The following is a 16,356-nucleotide window of genomic DNA, read 5'->3' on the forward strand; positions in this document are numbered from 1 at the left end:
AACAATTCCTTCACCAAGAGGGTGTTCAGGCATTGGAACAGGCTGCCCAGGGCAGTGCTGGTGTCACTGTCCCTGGAAGTGTTCACAAACCATGTAGAGGTGGCTCTCAGTGACATGGGTTAGTGGTGGCCATAGCAGTGCTGGGGTAAAGGTTGGAATTGATTACCTTAAAGGTCTTTTCCAATCTGGTTGATTCTACAATTCTATGCCTTGAAGCAGAGCAGAAGGATTGGGGGTGAGCACTGTGGCATGAGCAGGAGATTGTCAAGGTGGGGACCTTCACCAGGAACAGGGAAGAGCAGTACAACCCTATTTCCATTCGCTTCGTCTTCAACAGCAGGACCTGAGAAAAGTTGAGTGTGTCCTCAGCCACTGGGAACCTAGAACTCATAACTGCACCATAACATCAGTTGTTTGTATCTAAGAAGATCTCCCAGATAGATTTCAAATCTTTATATCTGAGTTCCAATGGGAAGACTGCAAAAATCACTACTTTTGAGGCTGTAGTAACCAAACCAGCCACTGATGTGACCAGCCAGCTGCTCAGCTTGAATTTTCACAAATAACTTCTCATTCTGTGAACAATTCCTATATTGAGAGATGGGCTGATGCCAACCTCATTAAGTTCAACCAAGACAAGTGCAAGGGTCAGGGCAAACCTCAGCACAGATATAGGTTGGGCAGAGATTCGGAGCAATCCTGCAAAGAAGGACTTGGGGGTGTTGGTCAATGAGAACATGAGCCAGCTTCAGTGTGCGCTGGCAGCCCAGAAACCGTGTCCTAGGCTGCATCAAAACAAGCGTGACCAGTAGGCCAAAGGAGGTAATCCTGCCCCTCTACTCTGCTCTTGTGAGGTCTCACTTGGGAGTACTGTGTGCAGTTCAGGTGTTCTCAATGTAAAAAGGACATGGAGCTGTTGGAGCAAGTCCAGAGGAGGTCATGATGATGATCAGGGGATGGAGCACCTCCTGTATGAAGACAGGCTGGGAAAGCTGGGGCTGTTCAGCCTGGAGAAGAGAAGATGCATGAAGACCTCATAGCAGCCTTCCAGTATCTGAAGGCGGGACTCTTCATTAGGGAGAGGGACACTTTATTAGGGACTGTAGTGATAAGACAAGGGGTAACAAGTTCAAACTTAAGCAGGGGAAGTTTAGATATAAGGAAGCAGCTCTTTACTGCGAGGGTGGTGAGGCACTGGAAAAGGCTGCCCAAGGAAGTTGTGAACGCTCCATCCCTGGCAGTGTTCAAGTCCAGGCTGGATACAGTCTTGGATGACATGGTTGAGTGTGTGGTGTCCCTGCCCATAACAGGGGCGTTGGAACTAGATGATGTTAAGGTCTTATCCAACCCTAACTATTCTATGATTCTACAAAACTAGATGATACAATTTATCAATCTTCAAACACTTCTCCATTCAGCAGCATTTAATATTACCTCATGAAGCAACCAAACTTTAGCTAGCAATATTTAGTGCTGAAAAAGACACATCTGACAACACTGACCACCTCACCATGTGGCAGAAAAGCAGTGAGATTTGAGTGATTAAACTGTTTCTAAAAGCTTATGCAGTCAATGAGAAAAAAACAACAAAACATCTCAGGCAGGAATCACATCAATAGAAGTTAAAAAATAAAACATCGACATGCATTACACACTGTCAAAAGAGTAGTCAACTGGTCTATGTAGTATGCAAGAATATTCTTTCTAGGTATCCCAACGCTTTTCATCCACGTGTAGGTATTGCCTCCACTGCACAAGTACGGTCCAGTGTGACCACAATGCGTAAAGCACAGAGAAATAACACTTTTCCTTCCTAAAACTATTACACTGGATCACAAGCATAATAATTATGTAAGTTTTAATTCAGGGATGACTACTGAACCAACACATACCATGGTGTGAGGTAAGTTCAGTAAAGAGACGGGAAAAATACCAATGAGGATTTTTTTTCTGCTTTTAAAAATAACTGAAGCTTTTTTAATGTAAAGACTCCTGTATAAGTTGATTGCAGGTACTATATATAGAGAGCATGGTCCATTACAACAGGCATAAAGCAATCAAAGTTATTTTAGTTTTCCCAACTAAATGGTGAGACATTTCAGAGGTTTGAGATGCTAAAGTATTTGACAATCAAATAAAGCTGACATTTCAGTGCAAATGCTGAAGAATTACTTCAGCAAAACTATGATGTTCCAACACTACATTCACCTTTACTGATTAAAACTGTTTAAAGACAAGAAACAGTGACATATGCTCAAGAATGTGAGGCTTTATTTAATCCCAGACGATGCTGCCCTCTAGTCAGAGGTTAAACTGTTAGCTGTCATTTGGTGTACAGTATTTCTTGTTCTGATTCCAAACAGCTCACTTACTCATTCTTTTACTTGTGCTATTAGACTCAGATCACCTAAGCTTTCTCCACTGACTAAGCCACAAGGACTTAGGTGGAATTTAAACTGTAAATCAGTCTCCTTACTGTCAAATGACAAGGCACTGAAAAACACTACAGAATTGCTAAAAGTAGCAATACATATTTGCCAAAACAGCTTCTGTATCACCAGGTTCAAATAATTGTGGACAAGCAGATTTTTACACAGTTTCAGAGGATTTAGTATGTTTTTCCAGTGCTTTTATATCCTTCAGTCTGCAGGGAACGTAAGGTCTATGGACACCAGCCCTCACTGCCTGTAATCCTGCCACAGTCTGGAACTAGTGAGCACCACAAACATACTACAGCCTCCTCAGGCTTGTTTCTATCACTCTGTTGACAGAAGCTTCTTAGGAGCATGGATCAGACCACTAGGGGTAAAAGCACTAGTATCAACCCTCTACCTCTTATCAGCTGATGAGCCTGACCTGTCTATGAAGTTTAACAGATTACTCAGTGAGAATTCCGTTTTCACCAGGACCTTCAGGACTTTGAACACAGCACTAAAATATTTTTTAAGTCTAGGCGAAAAATTTAGCTTTTTATTAGGCACTAATTTACTACATATGCTGGGAACTGTTTTGGATTTTCAGAACAGCTTTCAGTCTCACTTATATCCATTGCTTCTGTTTTATCTATTTTCATGTCCCAATAATTTGAGAGATGACAGTCATGCTTCTCACTCCTGTTTCTGCTTGGTTTCTGGCCAATTTCACCAGCAAGTACTCAGGATGAAACACTGAAATTACAACACTTCAGAAACTGATTTTAAAGAGGAAACATTTATGATTTATGAGACATTTACTGAAACATTACAATTTATGTTGCTGGGATAAGCACCCAGCAACATAAGCCTCTCCCTTCAGTGAAGCTTTTGGGCTTCCTACCTTGACACACAATGTCCCAACTCCGTGTGGTTCTAACTGATGCATGTGTCTTACAGTGTTAAACATTACAATAAATGGTACATATAGAATAATTACTGTCAAAGTTTAAGGGACCTTCTTCCTCCCTTTTTGAAATATAAGTGGTTTTCAAGCACGTAAAACATTCAGGCATTAAACAAGTAAAGCCTTAAGCCCTCTCAGGGCATAAGAATTATTCATTTACGGAGGAAGGAAACACAGTTCAGTTTTGTTTAGATTGGAGTTTACATTTTCACCCCAAGTACAATGAATAGTAAGTCTGAAACTGAAAAGCCAGGTTGTTCATGGTCTCTCATAGATATCAAGCTTCTTAAGCATCATATTTGCAGGATCTGTTGAAAAACATACTGGCATGAAAATTACAAACACACTTTCTCACACAGACAAACCTCCAAGGTTAAAAATACAGAATGCTTTTACTACCTTAAGCAGATTTCTCCTGTCTCTGTAATGTTTGGATGCCAGATTCTTGTCAAGCACTTTACCTTCGGAGGCTGACAGGAAAGAAAACAAATTACAATGTTATCCCTTCAAATAAAACTGTATCACTGTCACAAATCATAGAACTGAAAGAGGAAAACATTTGATATTTCACAGCCTAGGTCTGCATGTTAGAAGACACTGATTACCTATGGGAGTTGGGCCAGCTTTCTCTGCCCTTTCAGCTACTCTTCACAAAAGCTAGGTTGGTATTATGCTTTTTCCTCAGAGAAACATAACTTTAAAGAAAGCCAAGAAAATCTACTCTTTTCACCTGGCTCCTTCAGAGGAAAGAAAACATTCCAGGTCATTCAGTTTCTTAACACTGAATGGTAAGTGTTAAGACCTTAACATCCTAAGACTTATCCAGATTAAGGGCCTATTAACCAGCAGAGGATGCAATGGTAATAACAGCTTCTTTTAAATGCAGACCTTCCTGTTGGCAACTGAATATAAAGTATTACAAGAAGTATCATGAAGGTGCATCTTATCTGAACTTAAGACACTAACATAAAAAGCCATCAAACTTCTTTTCAGACAAGATCACCAGATTTCTGAATTCCATATGGTATCTGAAATACAGATTCTTAAAACACAGTCTCATTTGCTCTAGTTTTGTAAAGTAAATAGTGTGTCATAAAAAATTCCAGTAGCTTAGCAACAGCATGTTGTTCCATCCTTGCTCTCCAAAGTACAATTTGCAGCTTTCAATTAAGCAGGTGATTTCTTATAGTAAGTGTACTGGAATACATCAGCACAGACCACTACCTTTCATCTTCAATTAAATCGCATATTACAGATGGAGCTATTTTCCTCCACTGATTCCCAGGAAATCTTCAGTCAAGACAAAACAGCTTCCTAAGCTGTATTTGCATGCCAGGACGATGCATTTTGTCGTATCACTTTGTTCTCAACTTCCCCCAATCACCTTTTTAGTAAGGTGTTGTGTTTTGTTGTTTTTTTTTAACTAAGACTCCTTGGGAAAAAAAAAAAAAAAAAAGAATACGCATGGCGCTGAGCTACCAATAGCATCTCTTTAAGTCTGGCACTAAAAGAAGAAGCACACATCACCACAACAAATTTACAACATACAGTGCAGACGTTGATTTTCTCCACTCTTATTTCACGTTTGTGCAGCAACTCAAGGGATACTTGGGACTACCCCAATACTGGATCATGGCACTACTGAAAATGCAGAAAATAGTCTCAAACATTTTACAAATGATTTTTTTCTAAATCAAATCAAGATGACTTCAAAACACATGTTTTTAGAAGTTTTCTAACAGCACAGCTTTTCATTAGCTACACCTTCACACTGTTTTGAAGGATAATGTCTGGTTCTCAAGGAAGGGAAAGCAGCAGTATTTATTCCATGCCAGTAGATCAAGATTAAGTGCAAATTTCTAACTGTATGCATCTTCAAACAGTGAACATATCAATGAGCAGGGAAAAAGTAAGCTTTATACAAACTAAGGACATGGATCTTTAGAGCAAGCCCAGAGGAGGCCACAGAGATGCTGAGAGGGCTGAAGCAGCTCTGCTCTGGAGACAGAACTGAAAGAGCTGGGACTGTTCAGCCTGGAGAAGAGAAGGCTCCAGGGAGACCTTAAAGCAGCTCCCAGTGCCTAAAGGGGCTACAAGAAACCTGGAGAGGGGATCTGGACAAGGGCCTTTAGGGACAGGACAAAAGGGAATGGCTTTAACCTGCCAGAAGGGAGACTGAGCTCTTAAGCAGAAGCTCTTCCCTGTGAGGGTGCTAAGGCGCTGGTACAGGGTGCCCAGAGAAGTTGTGGCTGCCCTATCCCTGGTCGTGCTCAAGGCCAGGTTGGACACAGGGGCTTGGAGCAACCTGCTCTAGTGGAAGGTGTCCCTGCCTGTGGCAGTGATGTTGGAACTGGATGAGCTTTAAGGTCCCTGCAAGCCATTTTATGAGTCTGTGTTTCTACAACTCTATGATAAATCTTTAAATCTCCAAATTATAAGTGAATTAACTGGTCTCATTTTTTTGTATCATGGAAACAAAAGAATTTCCTTATCCTTTCAACGTGCTTTTCATTGCTAAAAATCAGGAAAAAAAAAACTAGCTCTGACACTAAAACAGTTTTCTCTTTCTCCTTTTCCTGTTACTCAATCAGGACAACTTCAGCACTATCATGACATTTCTCTTCAGACAAAACTTCTCCTTCAAGTTTGTTTCAAGTTATCTTTGAGTCTTCTTTTGAACAAATTCACATAGGATTTCCTTGAGCTGATGTTTCATTTGAATACGTCCAGCCTGCTCCAGGTCATACATATGACGTTTTGCACAACAAAGCTTACAAAACCCATTTCGTCTCTCAAAATCTTTCCTTACCTCAGATACTGAAAGCTGCACAGTATACCCAGGCTTCACTGGGGGTCACAACACAGAATGGATTTATTTTTTCTCCCTTTCTAAGCAGCCACTTACCTTTTTAGTATCTCTCATTAGTTTTGATAGTGAAAAACATCTTTTCACATCCATTCCCAGTCCACTTCAACATATTAGTGAATATAAATGGTACAAGAAAGCATTACAAGCATTTGAAAACTAGACATATACCGACTTCAGTTTTGGTGGAAGTTTTGCAGAACAAGCTTCAGAAGTGTCCTACAACTATGACTCCATTTTTTTTCTTTACTGTTTCTAAAAAACGTAACAGCCCCAAAGAGGCATTAACAGGAATGCACATTTCAGGGACCAAGCTACAAGCTAACCAAGGCATTTTTTGTCACTCTCCCCTACCAGTTCCTTGAAGAGCTTCTCAAGATCGGCTGAAACTGAACGCCAAACACAGCTAAGCATGTAGTAGAGAGACCATGTAGTAGAGAGACACAAGTCAAGGGAAATGAGGCCATACTACTCTTTGAGCTTTTGATGGACTGGATTAGCAAGCTCAAATAGAGGAAGAAGAGCTGGCTTACGGTAGCAGTGGGTCTTGACACAAGAACTGCCCCTGTCATGCACTCCAGGTCCCTTAGCTTCCTTGCACTGCCTCAAAAGTTCCAGGCAGAGCCATGATGGAGTTCCAGTCCAATTCCCATTCCATCAGTTCAAAAAAAAAAAAAAGGCTTAAAAGTACGGTCACCAAAGAGCTTGATGGAGGCCCCTTAATTGTAACATCTAATCGTTCACGAACCAAATCCCTTTGGATTGCTTGCTGTTTCCACAACTATCATATTAGCCAGAAAAAAAGGCCAAAATAGCAGCTCTGCTGTTAAAACTCCTGGCTATTGACCACTGCCTAAAGCACCTCAGCACACAAAAATATTAGTAAACTGGAGAGTCTCTAAGGCTGTCTACTCTTACAAAATGGTATGTCAAAGCCATGGGAGCTGCAAACAAGGCCTGACTTGCTGTGGCAAGCAGTTTAGTTTTATGTGAACATTAAACCAGACTTGTACCATTCATCAGGTTCCTTAAAGCACCAAGTCCCTAGTCTTGCAGCATCCATTATTTCATCAGCTGTAACTCAAGGCAGAAAAGGAGTTTGTTTCTGAAAAATCAATCCCTTAGTCACTGGATTTATTTATTTTTTATTATTATTATTATTTTAACATTTGCTCCCATGTCCCACTGACTTCTATTTCTAGGCAGCTGCTCAACTAAAAGATCAGTGCTTTGGGAACAGATGCTGTGGATGCAGAGGTCACACAACAATACTTGGTGCTAAAGGCATTTGCTGTGTACACCATTAAATGTTTTGCTTGCTGTTTCACAGCTTCCTATCTTTATGGACAGCAACATTCCCAGCAGGCTTTGTAAGCACAAACACAAACTTCTGTTTGATTTACAGAAAAGCTCATGGATGTGCAGCCTAACAAGTGTAATACTTTAAATGCCAACTGACAGGTTTACCAACAGATTTTAATACTTCTAATGGCATGGTGGGTTTGAGAACACAACTACAGAATTAGCTAACCCTGCTCCAGTTTTCTTCTCATGATCTCTCTGCAACATCTGTATCAATACCAATTGCTTTCTGTTCTGATACAATAGCCTACCACCATCAAAGAAAACAATCCAAAGGCTATCTGGTAAATAATATATTACATTGTTAAAGAAGTCCTTCCTTCACTGTTACACCTGTTAATGATATAAAGAACAGCACACTTAGGAAGTATGCACTGTATTAAGGGCCATCTCATGCATGTATGGATATGCAAGCAGAGATCAGTCAGGAATCAATAAGGAATCAGTGGGGTGACGAGTTACTGCTAGCATTGTAGCACAAATCTACCTGAACCATCTTTGTGCCTCCAACACCTAATTAAAAACAGGATCTCTTTCCAGTTCTCAAGCTCAGATGCTTCTAAAACAATCCACCTCTCCAACAGTCTAAATAGGCTCACTTAATTATGGATATAGTAGAAGAACCCTTATTACATCTTATTGCCTTACAGATAATAATCTTCAGTATAGCAGCTCCATGTACAGAAGTCTGATTAAGCCCTAACCAGCTGAACACACTGTTCACTGGCAAGAAGCAGCACTTCACAGCAGTGTTTGCTCCAAAGCATCTCTCCTACATTTTATGCTCTTGAATCTTTGCTGTAAGGAAGTTTATAGCCCAGGTACCAAACACTGGTGTACATTCTAGTCAGTCATACCTAAAGCCCAAGGATACATTAATTCTCTGTATTCACAGACCCACTACTTTCCAAACAAGCCTCCCATACTTTTATTCCCTGGGCAGAATAATGCATCACGGCTGCAGCCCACAATACAAAGTCTTCCTCTTTTGTACTTTTCCACTACGTCATCATTCTAAACATCCACTTCTTTCCCAAGTACAGAAGCAGAATGCTTGCCTAGGAGGAAAGAAGGGCAAAGAGAATTCTCCTCCAGAGGAGCACCAAGCATGCAGGATTTTGGCAGCAGAATGCTACAGAAATTAAAGGATACTTTACATAAACTATACTTTAAATTATGCATTTTGTAGCTTTAAAACCAGATGTTTTTTACTGCAGGCTAAAAAGATTACCTAGAAAATGGATGGAGGCTCTGAAGCAGGGCTATGACAACTTGCTAGTCTTGTCTGGTCTTTTTTACTCCCAATACAAACACACTCAGCACTACTGCAAAGAGCTGGATGCAGATGTGCAATATCCCAGCCTTGCTTATGGGCTGATCTGAAGAGCTCTAGTAAGAACACTGCCATCACTTTTCAGTCTTCTGCCTGGTAGAAAAAAACTACGGCCTTAGCATAATTAATCTCAATATTTGTTAAGATACACTTTTTCATTTATAACCTAACCGTAATCCAACTTTCAACCTAAATTACACACAGGCAAGCTTTTTATTTTTGCATTAAAAAACATAATTACCATTTGCTGCAGAATTTCTGAGCAGAGAACTGTAAAAGCCAGAAGATTTTTTAATTATAGCAATTGAGAATTAAAAAAAATCCAGCTCCAAATTAACATTCAGCTCTGCTGTTAACACATCACACTTTCCTGCAGCAGGGTTGTTTAGGTAAACACCTTCAACACAAAGTTTAAGAAATTATAATGACTACATATTGTGTATATTCCCCTGTGCCCAACACTGCCACAGTGGTTAAACTGCTATTACTGAGGATGACAGCAAGGAACTTGAAAGGGTTTCTCCCTTTATACTGATGGTCATGTTTCTCAGGTATGTGATGGAACAATTTAGTCAAGTTAGAACAAGGATGTAGTTAATCAGCTTTAAACAATCACCTTTGTATTTATAGTGTGACAAGTGTGGGTGGCCTGTAGTGTAGTGTGAAATGCTTTGCTGATGTTAAGGGGAACTTAAAAAAGCACAACCCAAACCATACAATGTAAACACTAACACAGCTACCTGTACTGAGAGAAGTGTATAAATAATGACAGCTAGTATCCTAAACACTTTAAAACCAAAACAAAGCCAAAACAGCTTGAGCAGATAATCCTTGACCAATACTACTACAAAAGGAGAGTGAAATTCAAAGCTGTTTCAGAAATGCTGCTGCTCTTTGCATACATGAGCTTTTTATAAGCTATAGTGCATGCTCCATAGAATTTCAGACTGGCTTGGGTTGCAAGTGACCTTAAAGTTCATCCGCTTCCAACCCCTTGCCATGGGCAGGGACACCTTCCACTAGACCAGGTTGCTCCAAGCCCCTGTGTCCAACCTGGCCTTGAACACTGCCAGGGATGGGGCAGCCACAGCTTCTCTGGGCACCCTGTGCCAGCGCCTCAGCACCCTCACAGGGAAGAGCTTCTGCCTAAGAGCTCAGCTCAGTCTCCTGTCAGGTTAAAGTCATGCCCCCTTGTCCCATCCCTAAAGGACCTTGTCAAAAGTATTTATTCATAGACTATAAAGGAACATTAGGAAACTTACGAAGTCATCTTCTGTAACGAAAATCTAAGTCCTCTGCTTTTAGAAACATAACCTTTTTACTCTGCTAGCAGTCTTAATGAGCCATTCTCCAAGTTCAGTCTGGGAATACAAGCAACTAAATTCCAGACCACTGCACCTCCTTCTCATTTGTATATAAACAATGCTAAAACTGCCACTACTACTTATATATAATGCTGAATTTCAGTGTGGTACATGTGAAAACGAGCCAAAGGTCTCTGGTGTCCTCCCCTATACATTCTTCAGCCTCTTTCAAAGAAGAGCTCAGAACTATCAACACCAAATGTAAGAAAGCAAAAGGATGGGAAAAAATTATTAAGAAAAAAAAATTAAGAAAAATTATCAAAACTTCTCAAATTGAAGAAAATGAGGCTTCCTTCTTCCTGCAATTCATATACCTAACTGCAAATACTGAAACCAATGAGTCGAGTTTCTTTCAGTATCAAACTATCAGGACAACCAAATGTGGGCCTCAATTGCTTTCCATTTTTGGAGTCAACCTTGTTCTTCTTACAGCAAAAATGGGAAAATAACATCTGAAGTTATTTTTACCGTAACTGCATCTCCCCTCCCTTGCAAGGTAAAGTACTATAGTGAAATGCCAACACTTCTCATGCCTGAAAAGGCCAAGCTGTCTGGAGCTTTCTATTTACCTACAAAAGACACCACAATCATATGTAGGTCTTCTGAAAAGAAGTTCATTTAATAACCATTGATATTGTTACTTCGCAAAGATATTTAACTAGACAGCCTGGGAGACAACCAGTAGAACTGGCAGAGCTTTAGGAGGCCACTTCTCACCACGTCTGTGCTTTCCAAGTCCTCTGCTGCATGCTCTCAACAGGGATTAAGCACCCAAATCCAGTACCAGAATATAGGCCACCAGTCTGAAGGCCATAAAGAGGTCTCTGTTCACTTACTGCATCCTTTTCTCTTAGATATGCCAATTTTTGTGAGAATAATCATTAAGATCTCAAGAACAATTAACAAGAGAGAACACACGAAGGTGGCACCTCAGTCACAAGGGAGACTCTCAGGTATGTTTTATCTGTGCTCCCAAGCAGTTTCTGCCAAGAGTTACCAGTAATTATTCTTTAAGGCATATAATATTGAGGTAATAAAAGCCTCAAGGCTGCTTGGCTGCAAACACTGGACTGCAAAAGAATAGCCAGAAAAAAACCACTACCCCACTCCCTGGACTCACGACACTGCATCTGGAATCACTGTGTCCCATTTTGAACTCCCCAGTACCAGATATATGAACAACCTGGAATGAGCCCAGCAAACAGCTGCCAAGATAGTGTTAAGATCAGAGCACACACAGCACAAGGAGTTGAGGGACCTGGATTTGTTCAGCCTGGAGAAGAGAAGGCTGAAGGTGGGGACCCTACTGCTGTCTACAGCTCTACAAGGAGATGGAACTGGGCTCTTCTTAGAGATACACAGTAATTGGTTAAGAGACCACAGACAAGCTGAGAAAAGATAAATTATTACCTGGAAAACAAATAATAAATAAATCACAACAAAAGTAGTTAAACATCGAAGCAGAGGTCCAGAGAGGCAGTGGAGCCTCCATCCTAAGAGATACTGAAATGCCATCTTTCCCATGCATTAACCAACCAAATCCAACTTTTACACTACCTCAACTTTAAGCAGGAATTCAGATGACCCCCAGAAAACTAGCCAACCAAGATTTTTCTATAACCCATGATATTTTAGTACCAGATAGAAGATGCTTGCTTAGCGTCAACACCAAGTTCCCTCTGAAGTCCTATTACCTGGAAAGGAAATCTAAACTGACAACTATTAGCTTAATGACAAATACTTACCACCATATTGTAGGCATCAGGAACTTCAGTTTCAAACTGAAACTTTCCACCTTGGTAATAGCCCTCATCTAAAGGAGAAGAAAAACAAGGATAATAGTTAAGTAAAAGAACAGACACCATATAATACAAAAGATCTGTCATTACAAAGATTAAAATAATGGCACAGAGTTATCATAAAACACTTAACCTAGTTATACCGTAACACTAGCTGCCACCCAGCCCCGAAAGAGTATGAACATGGTCTCTTCCTCCACTCTCAACACCTGTACAGCAGGAATTTTAAGTCAGAAGAGTTAACAGTCTCAGAATGACACTGGAAAGTCTACCTTCCTCATCAGACTACCAGGCAATACTGAGACAGAGGAACCTTTGATGGAACTTCTTGCGTCTGTATGAACACAATTCGGCAACACATCAGCCACGTAGCACGCAGTACCACAACACCAACCCTTGAAACAGGCTGGATACATACTCCACTTGCTAATGCTAAATCCTACTAGTACATCTTGTGCTAGCAATCACATAACAGGAGTAGTATGAATAATGGTGTGCAAGAGCATTCTTCGAAGTGTACCACAATAAAAGAGCGAGTTTACTCTTTTATTGTAGTTACCTTAGGATAATCTATCAGTTAGGAGTCTGTCAGCCTCAGACTCAATAGTGAATTATTAAAATAGCTAAATTTTAAAATCTGAAAATATCTAGTTGCAGCTGACCAGAGATAACACAGGATAGCAGCCAGCCTGCAACTCTTGAGAAGGCTGTGACTGGAAGCAAAAATGCTTACAAGTGGTCTGAAAAGTGCCTTCCATTGAGAAAGGGAAACAGATAGGTATCCAGCCCACACTGGGGGTGTGGGACATCTAAGGAATGATTAGGCTCAAACCACCTTGTGTACTCTAGCTCTCTGTATCACACAGTGTAGCCATGGTGAAGGCCTGAAGGTAAGGAAGGCTGTTTATGACTGTATGACAGTATATTTTTTAAAGCAACTTTACAAAGGAAAGTTATGTGAAGTGGTCCATAGTTTACAGAAAGTTTTACTATCTTGCTTGTTCCAAACCACTAAAACAAAATAGATCCTCTAATGCAGGTCATCAGAATCCTTATTCAGGATGCTTGCTGTCTTCTGGACTTGCTGCATTACCAGTCCCTATACAGATCTAGCATGACCTTCTATTTCCTATTACCAACTACTGCCCCATATCACTTGCTTGAGTTTCAGTCCATGCTACAATCTCACCACTGTCAGCATAAGCCTGTAGCTTCCACACTGCAACTGCCATAATCACAAGAGAGCAGTCAGCTCCTGCCCTCCTCCTCTTTGCAACCTCTTACCAGCTTGCTTACTGAAAACAAGAGGGGATCACCCTGTCAAATAACACAAATCCTCAGTTATAGCGGGAAGTAAGCCCGTAAAAGCTGATGCTGCCAAAAGATGAGGCTCAAATGCACACTACACCACTCCAAAGGATCTGTGCCTGCAGAACAGCAAAAGAGCTGCTGGGACAATATCACAGTCCAGCTTCTCCCAGGAGCCTGTATAGACTGCAAGAGGTTCAGCACATGAACAGCATCAGAAAGTTTGGGCTTCAACAGTAACACAGGCACAGTGCAGAAACAGAGTGTGGCTGGTATTTCCCACCCCACCTAGTGATGTTTCCAGCTGCCTCCACACTCAGCTATGCAAGCTTTAGCCATTGCAAATCTCAGTTTAATAACCTGGCCAGAATACAGGCTTTTCAAACACGTTCTCCATTGCCACTCCAATCCAGCTTTGAAGTGCGTTTCATTTATCAAGCAGACTTTTCATGCCCCCTTTGCTCAACCAGAAAGTAAATGCACATGCACTGATTTTTATGGAAAGAAAAAAAAAAAAAAGGCAAGACGAAAGCATTTATCTTTTGTTGTCAAGTATCCCAAGTTAAAAATATTGTAAAGAAGCCATTTCTAATGAATGAGATGTAAAAGCTGAGTTATACAAATATCCCTTTGATGAAACTGCTCCCTGTCAAATGGGCAAAATATTTGAAGCAGGACACTCACTGTTCCAGGAAGGAATGATAAGAAAAATGGTTCATCATTTCCCAGGAGCTCAAACAGCTGAGACAGCACCACATTACCTTCCCGGTCACAGCTAACTGCACTTTATTCACCATCTAGCACACCGTAATAGCTTTTCAACAAAGTGTCAGAAATCCTCACTATTTCCGAGTATGATGTCATCCTCTGTAAAAAACACAGTTGGAATCATCTCTGGTCAGGACTCTGTGACAGGACTAAAACAAGCCACACCACAGAGGAATTAAGTGCTTATTACAGTGCAAGCCATGTACCCCAAAGCCTTCCATGGGCTCACAAGCCCTTCTCAAGCAATCACATGAAATACCCACGTGTGTTTGCATAGGGAGAAGCCTGCTGCAGGTATAGAAAGGTAAAGGAGAAATGCCAGCATTTAAGGTTGCTCAAGAAGTCAGGCAGCAAAAAGTTACTTTCTTTGGCTTATTTTCACTGGTTCCTTTTTGTGGACTTAAAGTGTGCAGACTTTGTGGATTTTGTGGACTTAAATTGTGCGGCAACAACTCATATTCTACCCCTCTTCATGTGAAATAGATGCCTGTTGATGGATGTGCCTTATGTAAAAGAAAATCCTCAGATTTAATGAATCCTCACTGTAATACAATTGTCCTAAAGAAACATTTGAGAATGGCTCCCAGGGAGAAGAGCATGCCAAAAGACCGTAACATTCCTGCCAGTCAAGCAGCAAGACTAAAGCTATGTTCCACATCTCTGCACTCCAAAAGCATGAGGCCCACAGCCTCGGCAGTATGCAGGAACATTAAGGTAGGTCCTTGACTTCAAGCACAGACAAAGATCACTCTGGCATTGCTCAAGAGATGCATGGGTTGAGGAAAAAAGCTGAATAGTTGGTCTTCATTTTCTCTGCTCTTCCCCATCATGCAGACCTAGCTCAGGATAGCTCCACTTCTACCCAGCTCTGGAAGAAATTCCCAGTGTCCATGTGCAGGATGATATCAGAAAAGGCAAGTTCAGCTGGAGGGTACAAGACCAGCTGAGCCTCTCTCAGTGTGTAAAACCATGACCACAAAAAGAGTGCAGTTTCCTGCAGGATTATGGAGATGAAATGGCATGCAGAGAGTTAAATTATCAGCAGAAAAGCAGCAGCAGGACCAGGTAGTGAAACAACACTCCTTTTCCTTAACAAAATCATGTTTCATATTAGCTCAAGCACTTTGTAACCACATATTAACACCTCCATAGGCTGTAAGAGATACCTCATGTATTAACTGTTTTGTCTCATTCATCTTCCTGTGTTATATGTAAGGCTGAAAAATCTCTGGAAGACTTGGAGCACTTTACACACTGTGCCTTGCACTGCAGGTCATTTCCACATACTTTCGTGATGAAGTCTCCCTCAAAGTCAACTCAATGCTAAACACTGTCTTGCATTACAACTCATTTTATGTTTCAGGTTTCCCTTGGCATCAGTCTATACTAGCAGTAACAAAGAAATACACTGAGTATGCTACTGGTTCTGTTACAAAATGAGCAAGAATGTATTTGCCAAAATAGAAGCGTAAAACATCTCTCCTCCCTCCTTCTTTACAGTTCTCCCTGTATGTTTGTAAGGTTTTCACTAAAGCCACAATAAAGCATGTTACTCATTACCCATCACACAAAGGTATATTAAACATTCATATCTCTGAAGAATCTCAGTACCCAGCCAGAAATCTTGCAAGGCATTAACAAGATAAGCCTTCAGAATCAAGTCAGCTTACAGCATGTCAAGGAAGTAAACAGGCTCTTCCACATGGTAGTTTCCTTCCCTGTGTCCCACAGCATCCACACAGACTAGGATAAAGACCCTCAATTTTTTAGGTATGGAACAGGGGTGGGAAAAACTCAAATTCTGGCAGAGTTACTGATGAGGAAAGTACTACAATTCAAACATAAAACTGTCAAATAAAATAGCTTTAGCACATAACTTAAGAAGTCGACCAGTGATGAGACTTTTGCAAAAATGTGAGCTCCAGTTTTCCTCCTACCACTTAAATTTATGTCTTCAAGCTGCATTAACAGCCAGCATCTCTCCCACTTCAGTCTGAAGTTTCATTATCAACAACTTGACTATAATCTGTTTGTATTCATAAGGTGTTTTGATGGCTGAAACTGCTGTGAAAATACTAAATCAAATCATTTTATCACTTTAAAAGAAAATGCAAGATAATTAGGACAGGCCACAAAGGATATGCTTTTGATATCAACTCCTTGAATTCGCAGCACTGA

The 16,356-nt window shown here is 40.7% G+C and overlaps 1 protein-coding gene and 1 long non-coding RNA gene across 7 annotated transcripts in view; both read right to left on the minus strand.

Annotated features, from left to right (window-relative positions):
* LOC133209409 (uncharacterized) overlaps positions 1-16,356 on the minus strand; it is a 360,513-nt gene that overhangs the window by 216,552 nt on the left and 127,605 nt on the right. The gene's annotated exons all lie outside the window — the stretch shown is intronic.
* Positions 1-16,356, minus strand: part of UBE2F (ubiquitin conjugating enzyme E2 F (putative)) — a 117,651-nt gene that overhangs the window by 82,869 nt on the left and 18,426 nt on the right. For all 6 annotated transcript variants that reach the window (XR_009724669.1, XM_061348075.1, XM_061348073.1 and 3 more), the window contains exons 5-6: positions 12,049-12,116; positions 3,778-3,848 (exon numbers count right to left, since the gene is read on the minus strand). Coding sequence is in view for 5 of the 6 variants with exons in the window: in XM_061348075.1 (XP_061204059.1) it covers positions 3,778-3,848; positions 12,049-12,116 (139 nt within the window). In the remaining variant the exon portion in view is untranslated. The remainder of the gene's footprint in view (positions 1-3,777; positions 3,849-12,048; positions 12,117-16,356) is intronic.

Source organism: Neopsephotus bourkii, unplaced genomic scaffold (assembly GCF_033783945.1).
Source record: "Neopsephotus bourkii isolate Nb327-2 ecotype Australia unplaced genomic scaffold, CSIRO-AGI_Nbou_v1 NB_335, whole genome shotgun sequence".
In the NCBI taxonomy this organism is placed as follows: Eukaryota; Metazoa; Chordata; class Aves; order Psittaciformes; family Psittacidae; genus Neopsephotus; species Neopsephotus bourkii.